This window comes from Pogoniulus pusillus, chromosome 7 (assembly GCF_015220805.1).
Source record: "Pogoniulus pusillus isolate bPogPus1 chromosome 7, bPogPus1.pri, whole genome shotgun sequence".
NCBI classification, from domain to species: domain Eukaryota; kingdom Metazoa; phylum Chordata; class Aves; order Piciformes; family Lybiidae; genus Pogoniulus; species Pogoniulus pusillus.
Window position 1 is genome coordinate 42,727,263 of NC_087270.1, and position 17,277 is coordinate 42,744,539.

Here is a 17,277-nt window from a genome sequence, read left to right on the forward strand (position 1 = left end):
AGAAAGGCTGCAGGTTATTTTAATGCTTCAACAAGTCTGGGTCACCATGCCCTGGAGTTCATTACTGGAATGCATGGATTTGTGTTCAAAAAATATCAAGACATCACTTTGGGTGCAAACAAAAGAAAAAAAAGGGTTTGTTTTCTTTTCCTGTCCTTCTCCACAGCCGTGCTTGGAGCACTGTGTCGAGTCTGAGTGACATTCAGACTCTGGAGCTGCTGGAGCAAGAACAGCATTTGCTCTATGGAAATGAAGTTGCTCCTGCCTCCAGGCCTGTACACATGAGTCTGGGGCAGATGACTGTCAGCATGTTCCACAGTACTCAAAGTCCTTCCTTCTCCCACCCCCCAGGGCAGGTTTGAATGGGGAGAAGGCAGTGCAAAACCTGCTGTCCCCTGGGCCTGCAGGGGGCACAGGGGGAGGCCCTTGCACGCTGCAGTGGGGCCGGTGCTGGGCTGGCTTTGGTGCCCAGTGCAACGTGGCAGATGGGCACTTCCTCCAGAAAAGCACAAACAGGGCAAGGCAGAAGGCCAGGGGGTTCCTGCCTTGAAAGGGCTCCCGACAGGACAGGTTCCTGTTGCGGCAGAATTCCCGTTTTGGACAGCTGCTGCCTTTGCACCCAGCTCTGGGTTTTGCACCGTCCCTGCCTTTGGATGGTTCTCCCCACCCTGCACCCTCCTATGCAAACCTGCAGGCTTGGCAAGCCTTGGAGTGCTGCGAGAGAGCTGCCTGCAGCACGCAGGCCCAGCTGCTCCCGGACCATAGCAGCAGCCAGCTTCCCGGCTGCCTTCGGGACTGGGGGGACCCCAGCAGTGCGGCTCTCCTCTGCTGCTGCTGAAGCAGCATCGCTTCCACCAATCCCTGTCCCGGGGCAGCTGGGTCCAGAGGCATTTCTGAGCTTGGTGGCTCTGCCGCCTGCCCTGGGCTGCTGCCGCATGGATCCAGACCGCTGGATGTTGCTTGCAGCACCAGGAGGCCGAGCCGAGCCGCAGAGGAATCCAGCCAGGGATCATCGTCAAACACCTCTCTCACCTCTGTAAAGCCTGCTGCTTCCTGAATCCTCTGCTCAGCCTGACTGGCAGTGGGGTAAAGCTGCCTTACAGCTTAGCCTTTCCCATCTCCTGGCTTCCTAAGTCTCTGCATCTGTCCATAACATCCTCTGAAGAATTCCTGATCGAATTAGAACCTGTAAACAAACCTAAACCAGTTCTGTGTACAGTCTGGGACAGTGGTGCTCAGGAAAATACAATCATTCTATCTTTATAGCTCCTGGCTGGGCCACATGAACTCCCTGCCTCCAGGACACAGCATCCCTCACCAGAGGCGATCTGTGGCACACTACTAGTCCTACTGGAGCAGCAGCACCTTGCAGCTAAAGAGGTGTCCCCCCGTGCTAAATACCACACAAAATGATTCAATATTCCAGGCTCTTCGAGGTCAGGAACACAACACCTGTTTATGTGCAAAGCAGGGCTTCTGTTCACAGGATGCCAGGGGTTGGAAGGGACCCAAAGAGAGCATCCAGTCCAACCCCCCCTGCCACAGCAGGACCACACAATCTAGCTCAGGGAACACAGGAACACATACAGACAGGCCTGGAAAGGCTCCAGAGAAGGAGACTCCACAACCTCTCTGGACAGCCTCTCTCGGGACCCTTACAGTCAAGAAGTTCCCCCTTGTGCTGAGCTGAACCTCCTGTGCTGCAGCTTCCATCCATTGCTGCTTGGCCTATCCCAGGGAGCAGTGAGCAGAGCCTGCCCCCCAGCCCTCAGATACTTAGAAACATTGATTAGATCTCCTCTCAGTCTTCTCTCCTCCGGACTAAGCAGCCCCAGGTCCCTCAGCCTCTCCTCACCAGGCAGTGCTCCAGTCCCCTCATCATCCTCATAGCCCTCCCTTGGACTCTCTCCATCAGATTCCTGTCCCTCTTCAACTGGGGAGCCCAAAACTGAAGGCAGTGCTCAAGATGTTCTTCAGAGACAAGTCATGGGTAACACACCTTCCAATAACTTCCATCCACAAACCCATCTTGCAAACCCTGGTCCAAGATGAAGTAAAAAAGTATTTCCTTTGTCTCCTGCTACCCTCATCATGTTACACATCATCTTCACAGCCCAGAAGCCTCCACGCTGCAGCATCGTTAACAGTCATTTATCACAATCACATATCATAGAAAAAATGGCTTAGTCCTGACAGAGGACTCCCAACAACCTCCTTTTGCTACTTTCACTCTGCCAAGGGCAGATCTTCACATTCCTCTCCCGATTAACACCGATAGTAAAATCTCTACCAGCTTCAAAGAACATGCAAGCCTCCTCAGCAGGGTAATTAAACCTCAGCAATTTCCAAATGAGCTGTTAAGAGCAGTATTTCCAAAGTGAGAGAATCTGACAGCAGCTCCACATTCTTGTTTCTTTTCCCTTCATGTCTAGTTTGTCCGTGCTGATCTCCAGGCAGAAAGGCAAAATCTTCCCAAAGCACTGCAGCAGGCAGATGATAATGTTCTAATAACTGCAGCCTAACTCAGACTGCATAGCAGAGCAAAACAAAGCATCCCCCAACGTCTCCTAAGCACACAGCAAACTGACAGACGCTTGCAACTTCATGGCCAACGATGTTAGCAAATTCCCTTAGCGAGCACACTTTAATCCTTCTGCAGGCTTCCAACAGTGAGACAGGAGGGGGAAAACCAACACCACACAAACACAACACGGCCAGAAAGCCGGCTTGAGCAGCACCTTTCATCTTTCACTTGAAGTTACAGTACGAAACCTACTGTCTGGAGAGAACTGGGTCCACCCTCCTTCGCCTCAGGAGTGGTCCTCACAAACAATGGATTTCCCAAGCGTCAGAGGTCCCGGGAATGCTACATCGCTCTGGTTTCTGCTGTGCCTGAAAATCTGAGGCAGTAACAGACGGCTGGGAAGAGGCAGCTTGCTAGCAGTTCCATGCCGAGACTGCTTCCTCCACCTCCTCAGGCACCAGGTGTGGGCTGTGGGAGTAAGGCACTCCCCCCACGGCCACCACTGACCACACAGCAAGCCACTGCTGCTCAGCTGGGTGGGCCAGAGCAGCACACCCACCGGGACAGAGCCTAATGCTTGCTAAGTCAACCTTTGCCCTCTCTGACAACAAAGTGGTCTGTGCTGCATGTGAACGCCTGCCCCTCACTGTGTTCCATGGGGCAGCCTGGAGAGGAGAAGGCTTCCAGGAGACCTTGGAGCGGCTTTCCAGGAGACCTTGCAGTGGCCTTCCAGGATCTGCAGGGGGCTGCAGGAGGGCTGGGGAGGGACTGCTGACAAGGTCTGGGAATGACAGGACAAGGGGTAATGGGTTTGAACTGGCAGAGGGGAGACTGAAAGTGGATGTTAGGCAGAAGTTGTTTGCAGTGAGGGTGGTGAGACACTGGCACAGGTTGCCCAGGGAGGCTGTGGCTGCTCCCTCCCTGGAGGTGTTCAAGGCCAGGCTGGATGAGGCCTTGAGCAGCCTGTTGTAGTGGGAGGTGTCCCTGCCTATGGCAGGAGGTTGGAACTGGCTGAGCTTTGAGGTCCCTTCCAACCTAAACCTTTCTGATTCTATGCTCCACATGCACGACCTGCTTGCAGAGCAGCACCTGGATGAGGAAAGGACTTGTGCTTCCACGCCGCACGACCCTGTCTCCATCATGCCAAGCACATCACCAGCTGGGAAAGCAGGTGCTTCTCAATGCAGGAGGTCCAGCACAGAGACAGCCATGGGCTGAGACTCACTGTGATGTCTTGTAGGTCCTTCATCACCTTTAATTAGTATGGCAGTGTGGAACAAGAAAGCAGAGCATAGACTGTACATGTTTATCGTGATCCATCTGCAAGAGGCCCTCTAGGCCAAAGAGTCTGGGTTACAGAATGCCTCCCCTGCCAGGTAAGCACCACACAGGGCCCAGACCAAAAGCAGGAGCAGACCACCTAAGCACTTGACTCTAGAGTCAGGAATGCAAAGCTGCGCTTCCACAAACAAATTGTGTTGCAGCTCACAGCAGCCAAGAGACAAACAAAATTCCACGTCCCTGCCAGAGCTTTCTCCTTCTCCAACTCCTGAACAAGTTTGGTAGGCTGAACCAGCGTGTCATAGGATTTGGTACTGCAGATGGTAAATGATCAGATAAAACTAACCACCATGAGTAGTCCTACTCTAGGTGATAAGGACCATAAATGCTAACAAGTGGACATGACATCCTTGCCAGTTCTCAGTAGCGTGCTCCCTGAGAAGGTATGAGACAACTGCTTTGCATTATGTGTCTTGATGGAGCATTCTGTGTGTCAGGAATAATCTATGATCAGTGTTCTTAACTAAAACATGCATTGGCAATTTGACCACGCAGCTACCCAGGTCACAGAACCATAGAATGGCCTGGGCTGAAAGGGACCTCCAAAGGTCATCTGCTCCAACCCCCTCTGCAGTCAGCAGGGACATCCTCAACTAGATCAGGTTGCCCAGAGCCCTTTCGAGCCTCACTCTTAATATCTTCAGAGCTGAAGTCCCAGCCACCTCCCCAGGCAAGCTGTTCCAGTGTTCCACCTCTTTACTGTGAGCCTGCTCCCAATACCCAACATAAATCTAATCTCTAGTTTTACCCCATTGCCCTCATCACTACAGGCCATTGCAAACAGTCTCTCTCCATCCTTCCTGTCGGCCCCTACTTCTTGCAGGCCCTACTGCATCACCTCTGTGCTCAATGGAAGATGGGGTGCCAATTTAGTCCACTCTCCTGAGGCACACTACCAACTCAGTGACGAGTGACCCGAGCAAAGCAAACCGGCAACACTTGCCTCTGCCCTGTCTCCAGGCAACCAGTAAGGAATTTTAGAGGCCTTTTTTTTTAAGGCCTATCCTGATAAACCTCCAGTTACAGAGTAGAGATGCATAAACCTCTTACTTTTGAGATCTGTATGATATGCAGAGTATTTAGAGCCACAGGCAAGTCCTGCACAGCCACGGAGCCTGCAGCACCCATGAGCACAGAACCAACTGCCTGGAAGGCAAGAGCATGGTTCCACTCTTGAGCCTCTTTCAGCTCTTGGTCCAGAGCCCCTTAGTGGTCCCGCGGGGCTAACAAGCTGTGACTCCAGCTTGGTTACGCGAGTTAAGAAAAGGACTGAGGCTGTACCCACTTCATACAGCACTCTATCAGTTTCCTGCTGCTGACAGGAGATTCATCAGTGACTTAGCACAGTGATGCAACAGCTCCATTATCCTAGCAAACAACAGAAGCTCTTTAACTGCTACACGGACATACTGCTCTGCCTTTGCTGTGGGTTTTTTCCAAAGCAGCATCTCCCTTGTGAAAAATTCAATCATTATACCAGCCATTCAGTGCCTCAGTAACTGCTGTCCCTGCTCTGTCTTCAGAAACCACCCCAAAATGCCACCAAGCCCTAGGTAAAAGCTGGTTGTCTTCTGCATTAGACATTTGTGAGCGCAACAGAAGACAACTTTCCTGGTCCCCTTAGCAACCATCACGCAGCTGCTCCCACACTACATGCCTCAGCAACCTCAGGAGGAAGACGCTGGAGCAGAGGACACCATGACTACACCTCAGAGCTGGACGAGACACCTAGTTGGCTGAAAGTGCAACAGGGTGATAGAGCAACCTACCAAAGCCTGCCACAAGAGCCCTCAACACACCTCAGCTAGCGTGCCAGCAGAGCTCTGGGCAGCACAGCTTCACGCCACTCACGCGGCACAGCTCTGGCGCAAGAGAATCTGAACTTCTGAGGGAAAACAGAGAACAGTAGAGATTAAGCACTCCTGGGTCTGCACCTTGCTGAGCACAAAAATCCCTTAAGCTACCAGAAGTTTTTCAAAAGTATTCTTTGAATTCCTAAGTTTAAGAGCATCAGTTTCTCAGCACAGACTAATATTTGTGTTAGCTGTGCTTCTAAAGCCTTAGCCAGAGAGGAAATCTGCACCACAGCTACCACACAACTGGGTCTTGACAAACTCACCTAGCAGGGACACCTTACCCTGGAAACTCATTTCCAGCAGTACTGCCCCCAAACCTGTGGGGAACAGAAACAAACAAAACCCCCAAACATAAACAGTCTCCAACCTACAGAAAAAAGGCAGCTCAAAACCTATTTAGTGAGTGGATTCCCAACAACATAAAGGGATCTTGTTCCAAACAGCTGTTCCACCCTAATTATCAGAACTGCCCACAGTACTGATCTTCTTGGTAATTATTACTCAATGGCTTTAATTAACACAAAGATTGAATACAAATCTGCTCAAAGAAATTACACGCATCCTGGGATTACACACAGCAAAACACAGGAGACTTCTTTGGAACCACAGCACATTTTCTTGCAAAGCTGCATGATGAGCAGACAACTCTACTTGCCACAGCCTTCCTGCTGGTCTGAAACTCAACAGAGAGCTGGCCTGAGACAAGCCAAGAGCTTGGTTCCACAGCTACACCGGCGCATTTCCACAGAACTGCGGAACGCAGGCTGGAAAGGACCCCATGGATCACATTCCCCAACCTTTCTAGGTCATAGAGTTGCTGAGATTAGACGGTCCAGCACCCTGTAAAGCTGAGTCTTCAACTGTCCATCTGCTAGTTTGAAGCAGGCTGGAATGTTTTGGTGAGAAGAACTAGACTGCAGGCTGTGAAACAATGGAGATGTCTGCTTCACTCACAGGCTTGCTGAGAGTATAGGAACAAGAAACAAAAGCATAGATAACCACTCTCACTGGGGCTGCTGCCTGAGCTGCATCTTACCCCCTAACCTCACCCTCCATTTTGGACTAATCCACTTTGCTTCCTAACCCCCTGGCCAAACCTCCATTCTTCCTTAGGACTGGGGTAAGGTTGAGAGGAGTAGGGGGAAGGTGAGGGCGTGGTTGGGAGCCCCTCCTGGGGACTCAGGTTTCTGGGAGGGGAGTTGTGTTTCTGTGTTATCTTTTACCTTGTCTATTTCTGTGTATAACTGTGCATACTGTAAGTATCTGCTTGTATACTGTGCTAGCTGTAAAGATAAGCTTCATTCACATTCCCAGAGCCAGCTGAGTCTAGTCTGGGTGATTTCTAAAGTGGGAGGGGGGAACATCCAAACCATCACAGTCCAATGTAAGGGAATCCACTGCTTCTCTTGGGAGATGATTCCAATCTTTAACTCTCCTCATGGGGAAGCATTTGCTTTGGAGTCCAACAGGCATCTGCCCAGGAATAACCTGTACCCATTACAGTCTCTAACCTCCTGATAGCCACCCATTATGTACTGGTCCATGGTAATAAGGTTTCCCCAAAGCCCTCTCCAAGCTGAACAAACTCAATGAACAACAAACCCAGCAAAACACAGAGTTACTCACAGCATCCACAGAGATGTAGCTGAATTGAAGGCAGAGCTGCTATGGAGTGGCAGAGTCCACAGGTTTAAGTAGTTGTCCTAAACACTGCCTCAGAAGCCTTACAGCCTACACCTGGGCAACTGCACTTCTGCCACTTAATAAGACCCTCAGCTGCTCCCCCACCAGCTGTGTTCTAACCGAGGTCACTCCTGCAAGCACTGATGTGTTCACCCCCCGAGGTTTTGCCCCTATGTGATGGTTTGGCTGTTCCCCACCCCCCCACACTTAAGAAAATCACCAAGGCTGGACTCAGCGGCTCTGGAAATTGAGTCAAGCTTTACACTGACAGCTTAGCACAACAGGCAAGCAGATAGCTACAACCTATGCAGATATAGACCAGTTAAAAAGTAACCGAGAAACACAGTAGCCCTCCCAGAAACCCGAGTCCCCAGCAGGGACTCCCAGCCACCCTCCCACCTTCTCCCCACTCCTCTACCTTACCCCAGACTTTGCCTTATGCTTAAGGTAGTTTGGAGGGTCGGCAGGGGGGTTAGGAAGCAGATGGGTTAGTCAGACAGGTTAGAGAGAGAAGTGCAGGCCAAAAAGCCCAGAGAGAGACTCCCTAATCTATATTTATGTTCTTGTTCTTATCCATCTCAGCAAGCCTATGAGTGCAGCAGACATCAACACTGTTTCCTTTTCACAGCCTGTCATCTAATTCTACTCACCAAATACTCTAGCTAGGCTCAAACTAGCACAGCCTACAAAAATATCGGGTAGAAATCACTGGCCAGCATCGTTTCGTCTGGAAAAGACCTTTGAGATCAGAATCCAGCCTCTAAGTCTAGCACGCCTGGTGCTTTTGCTCAAACCTCATCGGCACAGCTGTGCTGGCAAACGCACGCTAAGATGTGCCTTACACAGACGGGTTTAAGAGCCACACTTTAGGAAATAAGCAAACAAAGCACACGAGAGGTGCGCAGCTTGGACGGACGAGAAAGCAAACTCAGCACGCTGGCAGAGAAAAGCACACTTTGTGCACTTCATCAGACCTGTGCGACTTAAAGTAACCATAGCTTTTACGAGGCAAGCTCCGAGAAAAGGAACCGGCAAGACGTGGATTGTATCCCCGCCACTTGGAGCCCGGGAACTCCTACTGCAGCCAGAGAAGGGATGGGGGTGCCGCAGCTGAGGGTTCTGCCCTAAGCCTGGCCGAGGGCATTGCACGGCCGGCGCTGCCCGCAGGCCCCGCGCTGCGTTAGCACCGCAGGGCAAACACTCACCAAGCTTCTCCGCCAGAGCCCCTCTGGCCCGGCTGCGCAAGAAGGGAAGCGCAGCAGGAGGGAGACGGCGACGGCGGGGCAGCGGGGCCCCGGACCAGGCCGGACAGGGGCCAGCACCCGAGCTGCGGAGCTCCAGACCCGAGTGCGCTTCCCCGGAGCACGTCCCCCGGGAACTGCCGCGGAGAGACGGGCCCGACCCGGCCTGCCCCTGGCCACGGCCACTGCTGGAGGAGGCAGCCCAGCGGGGCAAAGGGGGAGGAAGAGAGCAGCGGCTTCAGCCCGGCTCCTCACCTGCGTGGCGGCGGGGCAGGGGGCAACGGTTCCCAGCACCGCACGGCACCAGAGGGTCAGTCCGCGACCGGCTCTACGGCGGCCCCGACCGGCTCCACGGCGGCCCCGACCGGCTCCACGGCCCTCGCTCCCCGGGTGAGTTTTCGAACCGCCGGTTTCTAGCAGCCGCCCAAGCCCCGCTCCCGCGGGCTCGCTCTGCCCGGCTCCGGCCCCACCTGGGCCGGGATTCCCGCAGCCGGCTGACCTCCGCGCTTCCCCCGCTCCTTACCTTACGCCGGTGGCCAACAACAACGGGCAGCGCTGGCGGGAGCCGCCCCCGGCCAGCCGGGCCTGGCCTGGCCGAGCCGAGGCTCGGGGCGGGAGCGCGGTCCGTACCCTCACGCGCTCAGCTCGGGCCGCCCCTCCCTTCACCCCGGAGCCGGCTCCCCCCGGGCCGGACGCCTGCGCCATGTGCCCGCCTCCTGCTCCCGGCCCTCCCAGCGCTGCCGGCGGCCCGGCGCTCCGCTCCCCAGGCTGCCGACACCATGCTCGCCCGGGGAGCTTCCCGGCGCCGCTCGCCTCTCCGCTGTCCTGCCTTCCGGACACCGCCGCGGGCAGCGCCGGCAAGCGGCATCAGGCACACCCGAGGGCGGAGAACCCGAGGTGGGCACGACCGAGCCTCAGCCGCTCCTGCGATCGGTCATCTGGCACCGCTGGCGGTGTACGGGGACCGCGGCAGAGCCTGGTCGAGCCGTGCCCCGTTGCCTCCAAGGAGAGAGGTGAGGTTCTTCTCATACCCCTTTCTGGCTTGCCACCTGTGATGCTCCCCCGACTGACTTCTGCCAGCACATCGAAGCAAATAAACGGCAGCATCTGTGGTGCTAGGATGCGACCGTTCCGTGGCTCGTTCCAGGATCCAGACACTCACCTTCACGAGTTTATGAGATGTCTTTCAGTGCAGGTTACTTCAATAACAAGACAACGACAACAGGATTTTCCTTCCAGCCTGGCAGCTGCTTTCTCCCATTAAAAATGCTTGCAGCCACACGAAGGACAGCAGCTGGCATGCCGAGTGTGATTAGGAGCATACCCAAAGACACGGGGAGCTGGGAAAGCCTACTTGGGGCGCTGGAGCATTGAAACCAAAGGCAGGTGCCTCCCTGCCTTGAGGAAGCAGGACAGACAATGACAGCTCAGTCTGGAGAGGAGAAGGCTCCCAGCTGACCTTATTGTGGCCTTGCAGTACCTTAAGGGGCCTACAAGAAAGCTGAGAAGGGACTCTTTAGGCTGTCAGGGAGTGATAGGACTGAGGGGAATGGAGCAAAGCTGGAAATGGGGAGATTCAAACTGGATGTTAGGAAGAAGCTCTTCAGCATGAGGGTGGTGAGAGCCTGGAAGGGGCTGCCCAGGGACGTGGTGGTAGCCTCATCCCTGGAGGTGTTTCAGGCCAGGCTGGATGAGGCTGTGGGCAGCCTGATCTAGTGTGAGGTGTCCCTGGCCATGGCAGGGGGGTTGGAACTGGCTGATCCTTGTGGTCCCTTCCAACCCTGACTGATTCTATGACATTTACATTATCCTGTGGCCTTTGTCAAAGTGGCCTTTAACCTTCAGGCTTAAGAGTCCTAGCTGGCTCATGGATCAAACTGCTTAATGCATCTGAGCAGCTTTTATTGCTGCAGCTTTCATGTAGTCTGTAGCTGTTTTCTGATAGAGAGGTGTGAAACTTTCCTAGTGGGAGCTGGAGGCAGCTGGAAGTAATCCTGTTTGCCAGCTGTGAAAGCAGTGGTGAGCTTTGCAAGCCATCTCCAAGGCCACTGGCACCTTTCTGCACCACCTGCTGTGCATTACCACAGAGGACTTTGTCATCAAATATCATTTGTCATGAGGGATGCCATGACTGAATTTTTAGTCCTGCTGCCTCTGGAAGCTGGTGTGGTTTACTTAGGCAGCCTAGTAGATGGTACTGAACTCCAGTTCTGCAGTTCCTGGCTTGGCACAGCTGTCAGAGCCTCTGGCTACCCTTAGGAGAGAGACACCACCCACCCACCCCAGAGCATTAGGGAGTGGTTCACTAAAGCACCTGCCAGGCACTGAGGCAAACAAGAAGCAGTAAATGAGAGGCAGGTTAGGACATGGCCCTGCCAAACTGGAGCAGAACAGCTCTGAGGACTGGAGAAAACTTAGTGTAAAAGAGTTTGCCACATCCAGCCTTTCAAATACCTGAGGCACTAGGTAAAGCTTTATTGCTTGCATTTCTTATTTCCCCTTGGTCGAGGGCCCCCTCAGTCCAGCCCTGAGTGTGGGCTCAGCCTGATATTTTTCTTTCTACACATACAACAAGCCTGCAGAAAAGCAGATTTTTCCCAGCCCTAGATGGCTGGGCTATGTCTGCCACCATATGGGTGTGGGGTGGAGACCACTGTCTAGGCAGAAGGCTTTAAGCATCAATGGGATGCCCTGAAGGACTGAAATAGTCCAGACTAGAAATGTCATTTAGCCTTCCCAAGCTGCTGACCACTGTATTATACACCCCAGTGAGGTGAGGGAGGCTTTCCCATGCAGCTTGGCTTTGCCTGGGCCTGGGCCAAACCCAAACGATATGGGAATTTTAGCTCTAAAAATACCTTCTGTCCATCACAGTACAGAGGAAAAGAGTGTTCCTGAGGTCTGCAGTGCCTTCAGCAGATCCTGAGGGAACAGGAAACAGACTTGCTGGTCTGTGTCACACCCTGGCAGCTGCAGCAAGGAGCAGGAACTATTCATCCCTTCAGCTACCTTCTCTCGAGGCAAGCAGCATTCCTATGTCAGCATTCCTCTGCCACTGGCTCCTGTCCCAGAATCCTGCCACATCACGACTGGATGACCTTGGAGGTCTCTTCCAACCTGGTTGATTCTATGATTCTATAGAGAAGAGAAATGGCAGATAAGCCACTGGGAGCCATCTCCTTTGTGCTGAACACAGTACTGCTGCAGTGAGTGGCTGGAGAGCAGCCCTAAGGAGAGGGACTTGGGGGTGCTGCTGGAGGAGAAGCTCAACAGGAGCCAGCAGTGTGTGCTTGCAGTCCAGAAAGCCAAGCAGAGCCTGGGCTGCAGCAGGAGAAGTCGGGGCAGTAGGGCCAGGGAGGTGATCCTGCCCCTCTGTGCCACACTGCTGAGACCCCGTCTGGAGTACTGTACCCAGTTCTGGAGCCCCTGGGACAAGAGGGATGGGGAGGTGATGGAGAGTGTCCAGAGAAGGGCCACGAGGATGAGCAGAGGGCTGGAGCTGCTCTGCTGTGAGGACAGACTGAGAGAGTTGAGGCTGTTCAGTCTGGAGAGAAGGCTCCCAGATGACCTTCTTGTGGCCTTCCAGGATCTGAAGTGGGCTACAAGAAAGCTGGGGAGGCACTTTTTAGGCTGTCAGGTAGTGATAGGATTGGGGGGAATGGAGCAAAGCTGGAGGTGGGGAGAGTCACACTGGATGTTAGAAGAAGCTCCTAGCCAAGCTGGCAGCTGGTGGCTTGGACAGATTCACTCTGTGCTAGGTCAAGAACTGGATGGATGGCAGAGCTCAGAGAGTGGTGGTGAATGGTGCCACATCCAGCTGGCAGCTGTCACTAGTGGTGTACTCCAAGGATCAATGCTGGCCCCAGTCCTATTCAATGTATTTATTGATGATCTGGATGAGGGGATTGAATCCAGCATCAGTGAGTTTGCAGATGACACCAAGCTAGGAGCAGGTGTGGATCTGTTGGAGGGTAGAAGAGCCCTGCATAGGGACCTGGCCAGGCTGCATGGGTGGGCAGAGGCCAATGGGATGAGATTGAACAAGGCCAAGTGCAGGGTTCTGCACTTTGGCCACAACAACCCCAAGCAGCGGTAGTAGTGACAGGCTGGGGACAGAGTGGCTGGAAAGCAGCCAGGAGGAAAGGGACCTGGGGGTACTGACAGATAGTAGCTGAAGATGAGCCAGCAGTGTGCCCAGGTGGCCAAGAGAGCCAATGGCATCCTGGCCTGCATCAGGAGCAGTGTGGCCAGTAGGAGGTTATTCTTCCTCTTCCCCTGTACTCTGCACTGCTCAGGCCACCCCTGGAGTGCTGTGTCCAGTTCTGGGCTCCTCCATTCAAGAGAGATGTTGAGGTGCTGGAAGGTGTTGAGAGAAGGGCAGCAAGGCTGGGGAGGGGCCTGGAGCACAGCCCTGTGAGGAGAGGCTGAGGGAGCTGGGGGGGGTGCAGCCTGCAGCAGAGGAGGCTCAGGGATGACCTCGTTGCTATCTACAACTACCTGAGAGGATGTTATAGCCAGGTGGGGTTGGGCTCTGCTGCCAGGCAAGCAGCAACAGAACAAGGGGGGACAGTCTCAAGTTGTGCCAGGGCAGGTCTAGGCTGGATGTTAGGAGGAAGTTGTTGGCAGAGAGAGTGATTGGCATTGGAATGGGCTGCCCAGGGAGGTGGTGGAGGTGCCTGGAGGTGTTGAAGCAAAGACTGGATGAGGCACTTAGTGCCATGGTCTGGTTGACTGGATAGGGCTGGGTGCTAGGTTGGACTGGATGAGCTTGGAGGTCTCTTCCAACCTGGTTGAGTCTATGATTCTGTGCTTCTATTTCCTCGCTCGCTCCAGAGCCACTCTTTCTGCTTCTTTGGCTGATTTCCCTCTGTTGCACTTTAACGCTGATAGCAAAGGAATGGAACAGAGTCGTTCAGCATTTGTCAGTCACTACACCCGGGGAAAGAAATTAGTCCTTTGTTATTTCATGGTGCTGTGTTCAACTCTCTCAGCCTTGTCCTGTGAAGGGAGACCTGGCCAACAACTTTTCACCACTTCTCTGTGGGGAAATGGGTTTCCATGGTGAGGTTCCGAGAAGAGATCTGACAGCAGCAAGTGTTCATGTGCCCTCCTGTCAGCCAGCAAATGAACAAGTGGACATGCTGCAGAGCTGCATTTCCAGCTCAGTAGCACTTAGTTTTTACCTTCCCTCTCTTTCATTTGAAGGACTTTCAGAACCATAGCATCAGTCAGGGTTGGAAGAGACCACAAGGATCAGCCAGTTCCAACCCCCCTGCCATGGGCAGGGACACCTCACACTAGATCAGGCTGGCCACAGCCTCATCCAGCCTGGCCTGAAACACCTCCAGGGATGAGGCTTCCACCACCTCCCTGGGCAACCCATTCCAGGCTCTCACCACCCTCATGCTGAAGAACTTCTTCCTAACATCCAGTCTGAATCTCCCCATTTCCAGCTTTGCTCCATTCCCCCCAGTCCCATCCCTACCTGACATCTTAGTATTTTTCCCCTTGTGTCGAGTTGAAGAGTGTGCTGTTAAAATACCATGCTGAAGTGACAGGTAATTAGTTGATCATCATCACCTCTTGGGATGGTGCGTGTCACTTACTGTAACCGGAGATTCGGAGCACAGATGACTTTATTTAGCAACCACTCCTGGGGCAGGCTGCAAACGCTGTCTCTTCCTCCTTTCTCTCTTCTCCAGTAGTGTTTCAAGGATGAAAAGGTGACTCACAATCATTACTTGCCTGCAAATCATAAGAGAGCTGTGGGAGAAGGAGTGGAAATGCCAGCCTGTAGGTTTTGGAAGGTGCTGAGAGTACGTTCTCATTTGCTGGTAGCACAACCACTGTAACAAAGGCAGAGGATAGGTTAATTAGAAGCTGCTAGTTCCATGGGCTCTAAAAATGATGCCCAAACCTGAATCAGCTGAAGCTGTGGGTTTGAGACAGCAGCAGTGATTCAGAATTCAGGTGGAATGAGGACACAGCACTGCAACAGGCTGCCCAAAGAGGTTGTGAGAGTCTCCTGTGGAAATCTGTCTGGATGCATTCCTGTGCAACCTGAGCTAGATTTTATGGTCCTGCTCTGGCAGGGAGGTTGGAATTGGATGATCCTTGTGGTCCCTTCCAACCCTGATTCTATGATTCTAAGATATTTTTTTTTCTCTTAATACTGTTCACATCTACCCACTGCTTTCCAAGACTCCTACTTCACTGTGCCTGCACCTAAGTTCATTCAGGTGCCTACAGGCAAAGCCACTCTAAGGCAGCAGCAGGCATCTGCTTCATTATCTCTTGGCAGCCACACCAGGCCACTATAACCTTGGAGGAGACTCAGGCCCTCCCTTTGCTGGGATAGCAACAAGACTGCCAGTGTTCAGGGAGAGGGGGGAAAGTGCCCTGTAGCCACGTGAAAAGCTCTTCTCCTTATTAGTGGAATCATTAGCATTTCTCAATGTACTTACAGCCAAGTATTCTGCTTTCAGTTGGAAGCTGCTTCTACAAACAGTGATGTCACACAAGGTCAGTAAATTTAAGGATGGCCAGCTCCCAGCATAACTCCTACAGAGGGGAGCAAAACCTGGCTGGGCCAGCAGCTGGTGTGCAGCCTTGGAGTTTGAAGGATCTGCAGTATTTGCTTTGAGTCTGAAAGCCCTTGTTCTTCTCCAGTGGGAGTAAATCTGTGTCCTTGGAACAAGGAAACCCATTATGGAGATAAAGAATATTGGTCTAAAACACCACTAAATATTGTTTCCATTCGTTAGAAAGGCCAAGCATTACCAAGTCATAGATTCGTAGAATGGCTTGAGTTGGAAGGGGCCTCAAAGCTCAGCCAGTTCCAATCCCCCTGCCATGGCCAGGGACACCTCCCAGTAGAACAGGTCACTCAAGGCCTCATCCAATCTGGTCTTGAGCACCTCCAGGGAGGGAGCAGCCACAGCCTTCCTGGGCAACCTGTGCCAGTGTCTCACCACCCTCATTGGAAAGAGCTTCTTTCTAACATCCATCCTAAATCTTCTCAAGCTTCAATCCATTCCCTCTCATCCTATCACCACAAGCCCTTGTAAAAAGTCCCTCTCCAGCTTTCCTGTAGGTCCTCCTCAGGTACTAGAAGGCTGCTTTAAGGTCTGGCCTGGACATTTCTCCAGGCTGAATAGCCCCAACTCCCACAGCCTATCCCCATAGGGGAGATTCTCCAGCCAGGAAGCAAGGTGTGGCCTCTTAGATCTAATAGTTTCATCTGCTGGCTAAGTATATTGCTGCGCTAATCACAGCCACGATGGAGCCCTCAAACCCACTGATGACCCCTGCTGTGCTGCAGAGATGAAAGCTGTCAAGGGGATTTACAGAGGAAATAAACTCTATACAGAGACTCTTTTATTTTCCAGTCGAGAGAAAACTCCCCATTAATGTTGGATATTAAGAGAGACATCAGAGAGCATACTGGGGAGAACTGGAAGCTGACATGGAAAGCGAGCAAATCCCAACAAGCCTGAAGATCACTAAGTTATTAGGAGTGAATCCAGCAGCCTGTGTCACCAAGGCTGGAGGAATTGCAGCTGGTGCTGGTAAGGCTGCGTGCCCTAGATGGCATTGCTCTGCAGCCTTAGTCTCTTCACTTCCAAACCCCAAGCCCTCGCTGCAGTCAGCACGAAAGAATTTCAGGCAGGACAAGTGTTCATTTGAGCCACACACACAAAGGAAATAGCAGAGTTCTCTTTTTAATGGTACTTGTTTGAGACACATCCACTGCAGCTGATACATTAATTATGTTCCCCTTTTTATATATATATTTCTTTTAAAATTAATTCTTTAAAGGCTTGCTTGTAAAATCTTGTGCCTGCAGTTGCACTGAGCAACTGCTCTGGTTTGAAGTGGTTTCACTGCACCTGCTCTCATCCAGGCTTTGTGTTTCGTTGTTTATTCTGTGCTACTTTTCTCTAGTGGTTTGCTCGGCAGCGTGAAGGAGGCTTACAGCCTGTGGCTTGTTCCCAACAGCCAGGGGCTGAGCCTCCTCTCTGACCGCCAGCTGACACTCCGCTGGGCTGCGAAGGTTGCCCTCCGTTGCAGCAGGGAGGAAAGACACACACAGTTACATACCTGTTGCTTTGCCTCAGCCTTCCCGGGCTGCAGACCCCCAGCGCTTCTCTGGAGGGGTGGCTCTGCCCATGGCTCTTCACACCCGAACGGGCACTGCGCTGCCTCCGGGACGGGAGCTGCGCGGGTGGCACGTCCTGCTCCGCTAGCGAGCCTCCTTCTGTTGCCTCTACCCCGGCAGGCTGCAGCAGCAAGGAGGCTAAACACCAGGTTTGGTGGAGGGGAGGCTGCTCTCCAAGCTCTCACTCGCGGGCTAGAAGAGCAGAAAGGAAGACAAGACCTCGGCAGGAGGTGAGAAGCTCTGGTTCCTCAGATGCTCTTGGTCCACGGCAGCAATGAGGGCAGTTGTGCAGCATGTAAAGGCAGGCTTAGGGAGCAGACTGTAGTGCCAGATCTTAATTGGCTTTAAGGATGATGCTTTAGAAGGAAAAGTAGTCTGATGCTCCAGCACAGGTCAGGGCAGGTATGGTGGGTGTCCATATGGTAGAACTCTCGGGCGGTATACAGGAAAGACTGGCCACAAAGCCTTCACCAC

At 52.9% G+C, this 17,277-nt stretch overlaps 3 protein-coding genes across 6 annotated transcripts in view; 1 reads left to right on the forward strand and 2 right to left on the reverse strand.

The window, feature by feature from the left end:
- The window catches only part of RIN2 (Ras and Rab interactor 2), an 80,081-nt gene extending 65,761 nt beyond the window's left edge, over positions 1-14,320 (reverse strand). Inside the window, exon 1 of one of the 4 annotated variants that reach the window (XM_064146718.1) lies at positions 14,252-14,320. The gene's annotated coding sequence lies outside the window, so the exon portion shown is untranslated. Of the gene's footprint in view, positions 1-5,664; positions 5,743-7,347; positions 7,417-9,168; positions 9,472-14,251 lie in introns of those variants that run through there. The other 3 variants (XM_064146719.1, XM_064146716.1, XM_064146717.1) reach the window with 3 other exon arrangements.
- Positions 1-17,277, forward strand: part of LOC135177059 (cysteine-rich venom protein kaouthin-2-like) — a 216,639-nt gene that overhangs the window by 169,733 nt on the left and 29,629 nt on the right. The gene's annotated exons all lie outside the window — the stretch shown is intronic.
- The window catches only part of SLC24A3 (solute carrier family 24 member 3), an 83,484-nt gene continuing 82,554 nt past the window's right edge, over positions 16,348-17,277 (reverse strand). Inside the window, exon 14 of the mRNA XM_064146724.1 lies at positions 16,348-16,995. Within this exon, the coding sequence (XP_064002794.1) occupies positions 16,942-16,995 (54 nt within the window). The 3' untranslated portion in view covers positions 16,348-16,941. The remainder of the gene's footprint in view (positions 16,996-17,277) is intronic.